This window comes from Zootoca vivipara, chromosome 1 (assembly GCF_965207765.1).
Source record: "Zootoca vivipara chromosome 1, rZooViv2.hap1.1, whole genome shotgun sequence".
NCBI classification, from domain to species: domain Eukaryota; kingdom Metazoa; phylum Chordata; class Lepidosauria; order Squamata; family Lacertidae; genus Zootoca; species Zootoca vivipara.
Genome location: NC_142582.1, coordinates 63,522,862 through 63,538,071, shown reverse-complemented (window position 1 = coordinate 63,538,071; position 15,210 = coordinate 63,522,862). Strand labels below are relative to the sequence as shown.

The 15,210-nt window shown below is 41.0% G+C and overlaps 1 protein-coding gene across 6 annotated transcripts in view; it reads right to left on the bottom strand.

Moving 5' to 3' along the window:
• The window catches only part of SERGEF (secretion regulating guanine nucleotide exchange factor), a 96,999-nt gene that overhangs the window by 43,903 nt on the left and 37,886 nt on the right, over positions 1-15,210 (bottom strand). The window contains exon 10 of one of the 6 annotated variants that reach the window (XM_035120430.3): positions 14,001-14,107. The exons of the other annotated variants lie outside the window; for them this stretch is intronic. Coding sequence (XP_034976321.3) covers positions 14,001-14,107 — 107 coding nt within the window. The remainder of the gene's footprint in view (positions 1-14,000; positions 14,108-15,210) is intronic. 6 annotated transcript variants of the gene reach the window in all.

Below are 15,210 nucleotides of genomic sequence, written 5' to 3'. Positions count from 1 at the left end.
ACCCTTGTCTGCCTCTTTAATTATAATGTCTGGGTTGTTCCTGAGATTTTCTATGGCTCTCCTTTCAGCATGGTTTAGATTTTGTAGTAAGCGATGGTGTTTTCTGGTCACATCCGTTTGGATTCTGTGGCGGAAGCATTCGATGTACAGATCTAGTGTGGTATTGCGTCCATCAGGAGGGGTCCATGTGGAGTCCCTTTTTGTGTAACTTCTTTTCGGTGGTAGTTGGTGGTCAATGTTCTGTTCATTGATGCGTTCATTGATGCCTGGAGAAACAGATGGGTAAACCTTTTGCAAACAGACTTTTAGAGGGAGGAATAAGGCACAGTTTCACAAAATGAATAGCATGCCCTAAAGGTATATGTAATGCCCCTGGGCATCTATATGCAATGAAGATATTCCTTAATAATTTTGTTACACTAAATCACAATGTGCAAGAGAAAGCAGCCCTGTCCATTCTATTCTTCTCTGGTGCATAGCTTAAAAATAAATAAATCACAGTCTGATGAGTAGATCAGAATGTATTACAAACGTGAAGATGAATGACCACTCTTATTTTAATACATGGCTATAGTACCAATAAGAGAAAAGAGAAATTAAAACATTATCTGATGATATATTATCTAAAGGCTGGAACCTTTTATCAAAGTTTCAGATTTACATTTAGTCACAGGTATCTTAACATCCCACTGCCAGTTCTTTTTTTGGCAACGTAACCAGACAGGCCAGAAAAAGATTATATTCTCTCTGGGTTTAGAAGTCAAAAGGGAATGATAAGTAGTAACAGAGATTTGCAAATCAGTAAAAAATCAACGCTTATGTAACGCTGCATAATCATTCTTTTCTCCTGCTGCTCCCTCATGCATTTGATTAATGTATTGTACCATTGATTTGCACTGTTTGACATATCCCAGCTACATTTTGTATGCATAATTCCACAGATAAAGAAAAAGAAGTGAGAGTTTAATTAGAAAAACTGTCAGTTTTAAAGAATCAAAGATTTAAAACTTTCTGGATCACATCAGTCTTGATAAGCAGAAGGCAACTCACCCAAAAACCAAGTCACCTGCCAGCTAGCAACAAATGAAATGCACATTGCCATGAACATATTTTTAATGATGTTAGTATATGTTTCAAGATTCATAAACTAATAGGGTACTTCAGGACAGTGGGATACTTAAAAGGTTTGCAAGTGGTTACAAAAGCTAATATACTTTATTCAGTTTACCAGGAAATTAGGGAATTGGAAAATATCTATAAGGTAAACAAAATTTGTTGTTGTTTAGTTGTTTAGTTGTGTCCAACTCTTCGTGACCCCATGGACCATAGCACGCCAGGCACTCCTGTCTTCCACTGCCTCCCGCAGTTCGGTCAAACTCATGTTTAAATATTTAAATAATCACATGGTATCCAGAAAAGCAGTTCCATTAGTACAAGGACCTTGGCTGTGCAATAGAATTACCCCTTGCTCTCCTCTCCCCACGCATCCCTAAAACTGTTCTGGGTTTCCCCCAACTCTCAGGAGCAGCTTTCCGGGGGGGGGGGAGGGAGAAGGATAGAACCTATGGAATCAGATTATACTTCAATATTTAGCAAATTATATCTACTTATCTTCTTGACCAAATGATGTGTATATCATACTCCTTTTACTCACATGCCACATTTCCTCTTCGCCCTATACTATGCTGTTCCATTAAGCCATTTCAGAACTACACCTTAATAACGAGCCATAGATGTGCGAACTCTTCTGGAGACCATTTATGGACTCCCATACTGCAGAAACTGCACAAAAATGCATTTCTGGTTTCAAGACCTAGTTTCAAGAACTGTGGCTTTGTATAAGAAAAAGGACTGGCAAGCACAGGGGAGTTCTCATACTCCTCCAGGAAAAGAAGAAAGAAAAATTATCGAGTGGACTGTGCTTGTTATCTAGCACATTCTGTGGTAGGTGAAGAGGCTACTGTGCTCACTTGTCATTCCCAATACTTTCTAGAAGACACTCTCATTTTTCAAACAGGTCCAATGGTCAAAGGATGCCACTAGAACTGCAGTGTTCAAGGTTCAAACCACCACCCAGCCATGAAGTTTATATGGTGACTTTGAGCCTAGCCCCAATCCAACCTATTTCATAGGGTTGTTGTGAGGATAAGAAAGGGTGTGGAGACCCAAGCACATTGCCCTCTGCTGGAAGGAAGGAAGGAAGGAACAAATTTATAATAAAACTGAATGAAGAAAATTTAAAAAATGAACTACTAAGAGCTTCTTCTGGGTTTGTTTTAGTAGTAAGGCCATCAACATGGAACATGGAACATCTCAATACAGTATTACATATGTTGGAGAGAGTCCACTGCTATCTCATTTTGCAAACAGGATGGCAGCAGCAAATCAATTCAATTCAAAGTGCCATAAACTGGATCGTGCCAAATGTGATGTATTTGGAACCAGAGACAGAATACTAGCTAACATTGTTAAAGAACCTATCGACAAACTGTATGTGCTGTTCCCACAGACAATTAAATTGCTCAAGCTGCTTTTTCAGCACAAAGAACCTATGAACATGCAGGCTGCAACCAGCTGTGATGAAGCTATCTCAAGTGCTGGCAAAGATGCTTCATTCATTCTCCAGGGATGTGAGAATAATGGCGATCTACCAGAAACATCACGGCCACTGATAGTTGTTGTTGCTGCTTGCAGAATCCCAAAGCACATTTGTTTGCTGGGTTTTCTGCATCCCAGATGAGTAAGAAACAACAGACCCTTAAGGAATCAACCTGAGGCTGTCAAGTACCACACTGTGGTGTAAGGGTTTTTATCAAGAGTTTGTTCATAGTTTTCATGAAGTGAAACTGTAAGCTGTAATCAGAGTTGCTGTTCTATTTGATACTCGGGGCAGATAACAAATTCAGCTTCTCAGAAATAGATGTTGTTGTTGTTGTTGTTGTTTAGTCGTTTAGTCGTGTCCGACTCTTCGTGACCCCATGGACCATAGCACGCCAGGCACTCCTGTCTTCCACTGCCTCCCGCAGTTTGGTCAAACTCATGTTGGTAGCTTAGAGAACACTGTCCAACCATCTTGTCCTCTGACGTCCCCTTCTCCTAGTGCCCTCAATCTTTCCCAACATCAGGGTCTTTTCCAAGGATTCTTCTCTTCTCATGAGGTGGCCAAAGTATTGGAGCCTCAGCTTCACGATCTGTCCTTCCAGGGAGCACTCAGGGCTGATTTCCTTAAGAATGGATAGGTTTGATCTTCTAGCAGTCCATGGGACTCTCAAGAGTCTCCTCCGGCACCATAATTCAAAAGCATCAATTCTTCGGCGATCAGCCTTCTTTATGGTCCAGCTCTCACTTCCATACATCACTACTGGGAAAACCATAGCTTTAACTATACGGAGAAATAGATACTCTGCTGAAGTAGTGAATCCCCCAGTGAACAACCACAACACAAGATTGTGGCCACACTGTGCACTGAAACCATGCAGTCCTAAGATCTATTGATATACTCCATACACTTTTTGTCCTGGTCCCAGAGGAAAAGTCCTCAGATGCAGAGACAGATTCACCCACCAAACCTTTCCATGTGGATCTCCTGTCTCATCTGCTCACCTGAACCTGAGGAGGCACCTAAGCTGCTAGAATTTTATGACTGGACCATAAACCCTTCAGAGAAAAGACCCAAGGAAACCCCCCAAAGTAGTGCACACAGCTTGAAACCAGGTTGCTTGGAAGAAGCCAATGGCTGCAGAACAAAGTACTGGTCTGTTAACTTGCCAGATTCAACAATCAAGGGATGGGACTTTAATCTTTACTACCTAGCCAGGGCTTAAAAAAACTCTGGTAGTTGTTCCAGGACAATGTTGAGACCACAAGACTTCCAGTCATGATCCTGAACCTGAATGAGCACCTTGGTCGAGACTATTTCAGAGCCATGCTTTAAGAAAGTATTCATCTGATAGATATGGTCAAGAAACACACATCGAAAATCCAAAGCTCATAGAGGGAAATCAGCAAAAGTACATTCTGCAACTTGAACCAAAAGGAAATAGAAAGCCTCTGTTCACAGAAGAAATGCAAAGTCAAATGTATTCAAGAACTCTGTGCAAGACTGCCATCCTCCAGTACAATCCACAAGGCTGAATTAGCAACATATACAAGTTGGATGGCAAAAAACATAAATACCACAAACTGGACCATGTATCAAGGTAAACTAATTACTTCTAAATGTTTATTATACAGTGATACCTCGGGTTACAAACGCTTCAATTTACAAACTCCACTAACCCAGAAATAGTACCTCAGGTTAAGAACTTTGCTTCAGGATGAGAACAGAAATCGTGCTTTGGTGATGCGGCGGCAGCAGGAGGCCCTATTAGCTAAAGTGGTGCTTCAGATTAAGAACAGTTTCAGGTTAAGAACGGACCTCCGGGACAAATTAAGTTCTTAACCAGAGGTACCACGTTGTTGTTGTTGTTGTTGTTGTTGCAAATTTCTGTGGATAATTTTTTTACAGTACTGTTGATTATTAATTAATTTGTGTGGTATTATTACACTGTAGCTTCATATCTCAAAAAAATGTGTTTGGTTGCTGTCTTTGACTCTGCCATGGAAACAGCTCCTGATATGCAGTTCTCTGCTCTGACTTTTTACTTGTCAGTTCTTCTTCAACATCTGGATTTAATTCTTTTATGCAGGTCTCAATCTATAGCTACCAATGACCCATCATTACCCTTAGTCCTTATCATTTAATTAGATATAGTGTTCCAGGCCTTCACCTTTATATAAGGACATTCATCTCAAAGCCAGGTCTTCAGCCTTGCTTTCAGTCCTACTTATGATATTCCATATTTACTTGGTGGGTGGAGGTGAAAATAAAAATTCTGATCTGCTTCTGAGTTGCTCTGTGCTGTCTGCTTCCATTTGTGCTTCAAGTTCAATGCCACTTTCTATAAAATAAAGCTCTGAGTACTCCATTCACTATAAACAGAATCTGAAAACAGCTCTAACTCCCCCTCTTTTGACCAAAGTGGATGAAATTTGCAGGCACAAAAGCCCTACCAGAGAAGATAAATTAGGCCAAATTGTACACAGCAGTTTACATGCATGGCCCATTTAAAGGTTTGGGTTTTTTAACTATAACTTTTTCATTCTCTGCCATAATTAGATATGATTTGCAGCCACGGTCACCCCTTCTGAGGTGATGCTTGTCCAGTTTCAGAATGCTAGCTGCTGTGGCTCTCCTGTAAGGGCAAACTTTAATCTTTGGGGATGAGTACAACAGGAATCAGGGGCAGGGGGTTAGGAGAAAGGAGCATGGATCCCCAGGCAAACCTATTGTCCCTGAGAGGCAGTTTATTAACTGTTACTCACATGTCCCCAACAACAGTAAAGTATTGGGGAAGTGTGATATTCCCCCCAAATGAAGCATTGTATTTGGGAAAGCACATGTATCCACATGCAAAAGAACTTGCAGTGAACATTTGATAAATTATAAATAGATAGTCCTGAACAGACTTAGGTGCCCGAGGGCTATTGTTTTTTCCCTTTTCATAAGCACCAAGCCATGATGATGAGATGTGACATTCTTGCAATGTTCGCTTCTCATTGCATGATCCTAAAAACAAATTGTTTACAACAAAGGGATGACAACAAAGGGATGACACTATTACTGTATCCTACATACAGATGTGCGTGGCAGAGAAAACTAATAAGACGATTACACTGAGTCAGAATTTCCAATTTTAAGAACAATTGACACTTTGGTGGGGTGGGGGATGTATATTGTGTGAAAACCACATCAAAAAAAGCGCCGTCTGCAAATCTCCTGACTTTCATCATTCCCAATATGGAAGATAAAGAAAACGTGAAAACAATTTCTCTCTGTGCTCTAAGCTGAACATTTCAGTTCAAACTCTGCTTTTTCTTCACACTTCAGCTGCCTCAGACAACATCACTTTAATACTCAGGAAGACAGTTCCCTAAATCAATAAGCAGCAGTACATGAGACACAAAAATCTCTCTGTTTTTAAAGATATCCTGGCCCAGGAGGGAGGGGGGACCTAACAAACTACAAAAGAGACAGCGCGTGTTTGTGGCACAAAAACTCCCAAAAATAGAATAAACGAATGTTGACAACTATTAGCATGTGATTCTCAAAGGTATTCAGGGTAAACTGAATTAAGGTCCCACAGAGATCCAGAACTGAGGCAATATTAAAGGCCATTCCAGAATTCTGAAGGCCATTCAACACATTATGGGCCAGTAAACCTGTGTTTGTTCTTAAGCGCATACTTGACTGAGAGCTGTGGCCAATGCTGGCTCTCCAATGCATGATTCAATGTGCTATATGGATTTTCAGATATGTGTACAATTAAAAACATAAGCAGTCCCCATTATATTAACCACATGTGAAATGATCAGAGCTACTGACAGATACAAAAAATGGTGAAAACTAAGGGGGAAATCAAATGTCATTTCCCCACCACCATCTCTTTTTTATATAACCAGTAAGTAAGAATAGTTTTGTGTTCTGTGAACAACATGCATGTAGAATGTAAAAATGGCCTCCTATCCTGCTCAAATATGGTTTTAAGTTCCTACACAATTACAGGCTCCACATCAGAAAATCTTCTGAGGCCAATATTTACAAATTCTTTCAATGTTTTATAGTGATCATTATACAGTACATTTATACTCTTATTGATACCTATAGCACCCTTTAAACATTTATATATAGCACATTTTATACATTTATACACAGTGCCCTTTATTCTAGTTACAGGTAGGTAGCCGTGTTGGTCTGAGTCGAAGCAAAATAAAAAAAATTCCTTCAGTAGCACCTTAAAGACCAACTAAGTTTATATTTTGGTATGAGCTTTCGTGTGCATGCACACTTCTTCAGATACACTAGAAACAGAAGTGTCAGCAGCCATTAACACCCATCTACAGGTTTACCACTCCCATCAGCCCATCTCCCATTCCCACCCACCCCCACCACCCTCTGTATATATATAGGGTCTGACACTTCTGTTTCTAGTGTATCTGAAGAAGTGTGCATGCACACGAAAGCTCATACCAAAATATAAACTTAGTTGGTCTTTAAGGTGCTACTGAAGGAATTTTTTTATAGTGCCCTTTATGTTTACTTACTTGCACTGCTGTAATAGTCAAAAAAAGACAGCTCTTAATATTTATTGCCTTTAAATAAACTATTTGTTTTTAAATATGAACTCGAATACATACAGTAACTATACTCATTGCCGCCTATGACAAATAACTTTAAATCTTTCCAAACATTGCTTTTCTTTTTAGCAGATTCCTACTTCCTGTTTCCTGACAGTCTTTCTAAAACAATAAAAAGGACCTATGGCGGGTGCTTGTGTTTACCCCAGCTGTTTTCTCTGTTGTACTAGACCCATAAACATAAAATATCCAGCATGCCCTGCCTTCCAGTGATATAAAGCAGCTGGTCAAACTAAGGCCATTCAGCATGAAGTGCACTGAACTATAACAGCACATAAACTGGCACCAAGCTGAGCAACTTTCTGGGGCTCTCCAAATATTCATTTGGGCAATCATGTTCCAACAGTCATGCACAATATTCTGATTTCATTTCATTGACACAACCTTATCACTTCTGTAGCATAAACTGTGGCTGCTATAGAAAATGTAGGAAAATGACTCTTCTCTCTTCAGATTTTAAGGGTAATATTCTTCTCTTTCCACTGTTGAGAATAGAATAGAATAGAATAGAATAATTTATTGGCCAAGTATCAACCATACTTGGAATTTTGCTTCGACTACACTGATGCCACCACCATTCTTCCATTGTTTCCCTATGTCCATTTTAGACTATAAGACTTGTAGGGTAACCACTTACGCAGGGAGACTGTACTTTTGTTCATATAAGTCAACTGATTTTTTTTCTCAAAAAGTAGGCAAAGGGTTTTATTATTTCAGCAGCAGGAATCGAAATAAATCTCAAATTCATTTTACATTGCCAGTAACCATTATCTTGAAAGAGAGAACACCTTCACAATATTTCCTCAATTTTCCACATGCCACTATGTGTGTGTGCTTGTGGAGCAGATATGATTATTCCTTCATTCATTATCACCATGGATCACTAATGATAGTACAGAATCACATAACAAAGCACCCCAAACAAACTTGCCAATAATAGTACCATTTTTGTATGAGATGTGCAGTACAAGCCAATAATCAAGCCAGTACTTGATTGTGAAACAATACTTATTATTATTATTATTATTATTATTATTATTATTATTATTATTATTAAGTAGACTTCTTGGTCACTTGTTACCCATTTAGAATGCCTCAAAATAGATCATGCCATTTTGAACTCTACCTGATCTGAATGTGTGTGCCCCTGTCCCCCACCAAAAAATACTCCAAGTAACTCATGGGGCTTTTTAACAGCTCAACATAAGAGCTTCCCATAGATCAGGGATGTCCAACTTCCAAGGTACTGTGATCAACTCACACTAAAAAAAACACTGGCAGTGATCTACCCATTGTATTGGCCAAAGTTGTTGAGCTTTTTTTTTAAGGAACCAAAGTTGTTGAGCTTTTTTTTTTTCTGGGGGTCGAAATATCGACCAGGATCGACTGGAGGCATCGACCAGTAGGATGCCAAAATATGAATGCCAAAATTGGTACCTATTTAAAAGATTAAAGATGATGTGAGCTACCTATACAACATGTATTATTGGGCAGCCATTCAAACAGAGTTAAATCAATCAATCAATACATGTGGGGAATGTAAAGGTTTAAGAGGAGAGGCTTCATGTTTCAAAGCCCTGCTGAACATTTGGATGCATGAGAGCTGAGCTGTGGGGGCAGTCTGCCACATAAACTTCCTCAAGTTCTCTTCATTCTATAATGCCGGGGCAGTCCACACTGCATATTCTAGAAGCTGTTGAATTACATCAACTTCCCTCAGCCGCAAGAGTATGACAAATGGCATGGGGTGAAGGGACCTAGAGTCCAAGAACATTGTAAGGTACCACATTGGCTAACCCTGATATATGCCTCTACAGCAGAAATCTTACTTAACTCCTCCCATTGCAAGAAATTCCTCCCACGCTACAAAGAATGTGGCAATGGCTTGGATTCAGACTTAGTGAAATCACTTAATTGAATCAATGAAATCAATTAAGCTAGTCAGGACTAAATTGCCTCACTGATTTCAATGAGTCTCTTATTATGACCAGGTCTGGTTCCAAATCAACATGTGTGCTTTTGTGTTAACCTACCTGACTTCTTTTGATAATACTCATGGCTTACCAGTGACTACCTTGACCCAGAACACAACGTTTTCTGTTCGTATTTAATAGAATAATTAATGTTCAGTGTTGTGTCCAAATATAAGGAAAAGGAAAAGAGAGGAACGGACCACAATATGAAAGAAGCTTCTTCATCCTGCTACACAAAGATGGGAGTATCTGCTATATTGTGGCAATGCTTTGCATAAGCTGCAGTGTCTGTGAAGCACAACCCATATGATGCAGAAGAGGATGGGGTTTTTTTCCTGCACACACAGTACACGCACAAAAGAAGCAGTTTCCCTAGCAACCGAGCCGCAGTGAAATTTATCAGGACAGCTCCTCACCCTCTACATGTTACAGGATAACATTGTATGGATCAGCTGACACCTAGTGTCTGAATGCTGCTGCATGAAACAATTTCCTAGGCACACTGTAGCAGGCAATTATAAAATTTTCCTCTTTCAGGGTGACATACACTAATAATCACTAACACTCTCTCTCACCCACACACCACTGCCATCCATTTCTAAAAGCAGCAAATACCATTCCTTCATTTTCACTTCTAGTCGGGTAAAATTTCTTTAAAAATAGGTCGAAAATTAAAGAAAGACAATGAAACTATAACAAACATTCTAGAAGAAACGGATGCTACATCAGCATATGCTGAAGTACTTTACAGCCATGTTTGTTTTGTAAAAATGGCACTATCCTGTGGCTGGCATACAGCATTCATACCTGCTAGCACAGCATCCCCTGCACAGAGTTCTGTTGATGGAAGGAGGTGCTGGATTTTGCCTGCACCCCCTTGTGCTCTCTGCAAATCCAGTGTAAGAGGTGATGCTGAGTTCTGCAAGCGGAGAAAAGGGGAATTGGCAAGCATCACTTTCTATCCTCTCCACCAGTGAGATACCTCCATTGGATCAAAAGCTTCCATGTTTCCGACTTTGGCCATTGGTGCCAACATGTTGGGAGGAGGAGGAGTCATAGACAGAGTGATGCTAGGGTGAGGGAGCTGAGTGTAGTTGGAGTTGTGCCTCAGAACAGGCTTGTTGGAAGCACCACTCCTCCTTCTTTTGTAGGGACACAGGTGGCACTGTGGTCTAAACCACTGAGCCTCTTGGGCTTGCTGATCAGGAGGTCAGCGGTTCAAATTCCCCGTGGTGGGGCGAGTTCCCGTTGCTCTGCCAGCCTAGCAGTTCAGAAGCATGCCAGTGCAAGTAGATAAATAGGTACCACTGCAACAGGAAAGTAAACGGTGTTTCCGTGCACTCTGGTTTCCGTCACGGTGTTCCGTTGCACCAGATGCAGTTTAGTCATGCTGGCCACACAACCTGGAATCAGTGCCAGATTTATGTATAAGCTAAACAAGCTATAGCTTAGGGCCCCACTCTCTTGGGAGCCCTCAAAAAAATTAAAGAGGAAAAAACTAGATGTACATTTCCAAAATATAAGATGAAAAAAACAAATAAAATAAAACCTACATACAGCAACAGTGTTTTGTGTTGTGTAGGCTCCTATGATGTAAGTAATGGGCCCTGCCTGCTAGCCTGCACCCGAAAATATCACATATACAGGGTCCCATTACCTTCAGTAGCTTAGGGCCTCATCAAACCTAAATCCGGCCCTACCTGGAATGCTGTTTGTGGACAAATGCCAGCTCCCTTGGCCTGAAAGCAAGATGAGCGCTGCAACACCATAGCCACCTTTGACTGGACTTAACTGTCCAGGGGCCCTTTACCTTTTACCCTTCTGAAGACTTCACCTGCATGCATTAACACAATAGAGGAGGGAATACTAGACACAAAGTAGGGGGGCAGGGGCTGAGGACAGAGCTGCAAGCTCACCTCAAACCAGGTTTGCTGGAGGCACTGCCTCTACCCTCCTCCGTCCCCTTTCCTTCATGACACTTCCTCAGCACAGGCTCCATGGAAAAGGGGGCAGTAGTGGCAGAGCCTGGGCGCCTCTCATGCCATTTCCACACTGTGAGAGCAGCTGCCTCGTGCTGCTGGTGAGGCGCTAGTGAGCAAATGCCTCACAGAAAGAGGAGATGGCGTCATGATTCATGGCATGATGGCCTCTACTCTACTGTGCCCCCGGAGAAAGTATGAGGAAATGGTTCAGCGACTTGCCCGAACCCCAGCAATTACATTTGTTTCATAGAATCATAAAATTGTAGAGTTGGAAGGGGCACCATGGATCATCTAGTCAGACCCTCTGCGATGCAGGAATCACAACTAAAGCAAACCTGGATTCAATTCCCTGTTACTGTAACATGGCATAAGTCACTTATATAAATCTATATTTAGCTACTTCAGAACAGGAGAGGTGGTACTTGACGGTAGTTTTTGAATCCAAGCAAAAATAGCTATTGTGCCTATTTTGTGCTGAAAAGTATATTCAGAATATGTGTGTGTGTCAAGGCAGAAATAGCAAGAATAAGCTGATCACACAGGCATAGACAAACTCGGCCCTCCAGATGTTTTAGGACTACAACTCCTATCAACCCTAGCTAACAGGACCAGTGGTCAGGAATTATAGGGGCTGTAGTCCCAAAACATCTGGAGGGCCGAGTTTGAATATGCCTATACTAATACTTCCTTCCCTAAAACCAGTACCTGAGCAAGACAAATAGAGAAACAGATGGGAAGTACGTTTACTTTCATCTATTTAATCCTGCCATGGCCATGCCATTTCATATCTGGCTTCTGCACTTCAAATACTACAAGCCATGAGACCACTGTGACCCCAATCTGTACTGAAGAATGCAATATGCTGGGAAGAGAAAGGAAATTGGGCTGAAGAGCATGAAACAAGCATTTCTTTCTAGGAAGAGAGACTGGAACAACTTAATGGAAAGAAGCTAAGCACTGACACAGCACATCAGAACAGAAAAGTACTAAAGCTTTCAACTTCAATGCAAAATAGCTAACACAACCTCCCAAAGAGATTTTCTTTAATTTGCTTCAGTTAAGGGAAAAATAATAGCCTCCCCAGTTTTCATTTACTTTTTTTTTCATTTTTACTTTTTTTAAAAAAGGACTGTGAACAATAGTTTTAGATTTAAAACTCAGTAGAGCTATCAGAGCCTTTCTTACAAATGGAATCATTTTTAAAAGAAGAAAAAAAGATTTAAAAGTATATATTTACAAAACTGATTTCTCATTACAGAGAGAACAGCTATATATTGTGATAATATACTGGAACGATAAATCAGTCCAAGTGCCACATTTGTATTCTACCCTCTTAGAGCTTCAGAGGTCAAGAGTTCTCTGAACAACATGGATTGTGTCACAGAGGGAAAGGAAGAATCATCTAAAACTGGACAGAAAAACCTTGAGTGTGGGGGTATAAAAGTGTCAAAAATGCCTGCCTCTGGAAATGTATTCAACTGATTATTGTCTACTGAATCCTTATATAGTGGTACCTTGACTTACAAAGGCGATCAGTTCCGCAGCGGCTTCGTAACTCCAAGTATCGGTTGTCAAAGCGCCCGTTCTATGCAGGTGCAGAACGCGCGCGCAGCGAAAAGACTTCCGGGTTTGTCGACTTTGGAAGTCGAAACCTTCGGAAGTCGAGTCATTCGGATGTCAAGGTACCACTGTAGAAGGGTACAAGTTGCATTCTCTGCATAATTCACATTTTCTTAGATGGACATCTGGATTAAAATTCTCATGATATATTCATGTAGCAATTGGAGATAAGCAAAGTAATCCAAACCACCAATCCACTATGCTGAAGGGAGTCTGGGTGGAATGGAGGTCTCTCTTCATGCAGTCAAAGCAGATCTACATGTCTGAAATTTGTTGGGGTTACTCTCTTCCTGGGGGGGGGGCTACCATGTCTCCAAATTTCATGCACCTCCATATAAAAATATGGCCATTCCCCCCCCCCCATGCAAGTCAATGGGAGGACCAAAATTTCAGATATCCTGAGTCCAAATTGATCCAAACCAAATCAGGGCTTGAATCACTGAATCAGATCCAAACCAAAGCAGAGGTGGTGGTGGTTGCACAACCCTAATTACCAGTATAAAATATTCGTCTTTTCAAAGTATTTGTGTACAAATTTACATGGGATTCATTAATCTTGGTCTTCATGGTTCTACGTGCAAATTTTTCATAGACTGTTAAACAAATTCATATGCTCAACAGACATGACTACAATCACTGGCAATAAAATTGAGCTACATCATGAGCTATGATATGAATGTTACGGTCTGCTCTTGGCAGCGTTCTCCTTCTATACTTTGTAAGACAGTGCCATACTGTGGACAGTCCCGTTTCTTTGCTGTTTTGCTCTGCGGTATCTGCAGGTACAGTAGGCATGTTTTCTGACCCAGTTTCCTCACCAATCTCTACTTAGCTGTACACTGCTAGTGACGCTCCTGGCATGCCAACCAGATACTGCAGCCTGCAGTGCAGTTTGTTACAGCACGTTCACAGCTCCTACTTAAAAAACAACAACAGTGGAAAAGTACCGTTATCAACTAAGCCTAATTATACTGAAGCCACTTTCACATATGTGCCTGGCACACTAACATATGCTAATTTGTGTATGCTTGTGTATCCTCAACAAGCAGAAAAAATACATTTTTTAGCTGTGTGTGTGTGTCAGACACGGAGGTAGGGAGAAAATTCCAATGATCTCTTCTGGTCATGGTTTGGGAAAGAAAGCCTCAACTGCATCAGGGGCTGCTGGGAGATTAAGTTCCTTTCTCACCTTTTGTTCTGGTCAGGTTGAAGACAGCAAATGAACAGGTCGCTGTGGAAGCGCAAGGCAAGGCAACTTCTCTCTTTTCCTTTCTCTGCTCCCAGCTCCATTATTCTCTAAAAAACACACAGCTTGTAGTCTCTAAAAACACAACACTAGAAAGGGGGGTGTTCAAAATTTGCAGGATCACACCCTGAAGAAACGTGCACCCTCAGATTATTGCTTGGAAGCAGAAAAGAAAAGGGTAGGAGAAACAGTATCTGTCCTAGACAAATTTGAGGGAGACGTTTTACATGAATATGTTCATTTCCATTAGCATCATAGTTTGGAAGGGGTAAAATCTTCTATTGGTTAAATAAGGAGTGTGGGCACAGGGAAAGTAGTTGAAGTGCAAACTTCAGGTCACACAGAAGGAGAACCCATGTGAAAATTTGGCTGTTTCTTCTTCTGATAGCGCTCCAGTTGGAGAACAGCCTTTACCAAAGGTGTCATGGGCTTTGAAGAAACTCGATCTCAGGACGCAAGGGAGAAATGTGCTAAGAGGAAGGCACGCTTGGCAAATCCACACCGTGATCAACTCCCACCTGGAAACCAATGTCCCCGCTGTGGAAGGACGTGTGGATCCAGAATTGGCCTCCACAGTCACTTACGGACCCATTGTTAAAATCGTGTTTATGGAAGGCAATCTTACTCAGCTACGAGTGATCGCCAAAGAAGTTGTCAGTGTAATTTTACAAAAAGTATCATTAGAAATTGGTGCAACCAACACTTCATGGAAGACAGGTTCCATGGAAGCAGTTGCTGTTGGAGGGACAGAACACCCATCTCTCCTAGCCCCCAAGAGTCTAGAAATTTATTCTCAAGCTAAACAGCCATTGTGAGCTTATTTAAAAGGTGAATATAAAATAAATTATTCAGAGAAGACTCCACGCAGTAAAACAGAATAATAAAACTGCATATCCATAAGAATGTCAAACACATTTACATTTCTAGTAGAAACACAAACAGTAAGTGAATCATTATTATTATGTACAACTATCAGACACTGATCTGACCCAACAGTGAACCTCATCTTCAGAGGGAAAAGATAATTCAGTGCAGCATGCCTTATGCCTGAACCAGGGCCGTCTTAAGCATACCCAGCGCCATAGTGCAAAGCTCCCTCCAGCGCCCCCGTTTCCTATATAAATCTCCATTTGTGTTGGGGCAACCCAGTCAG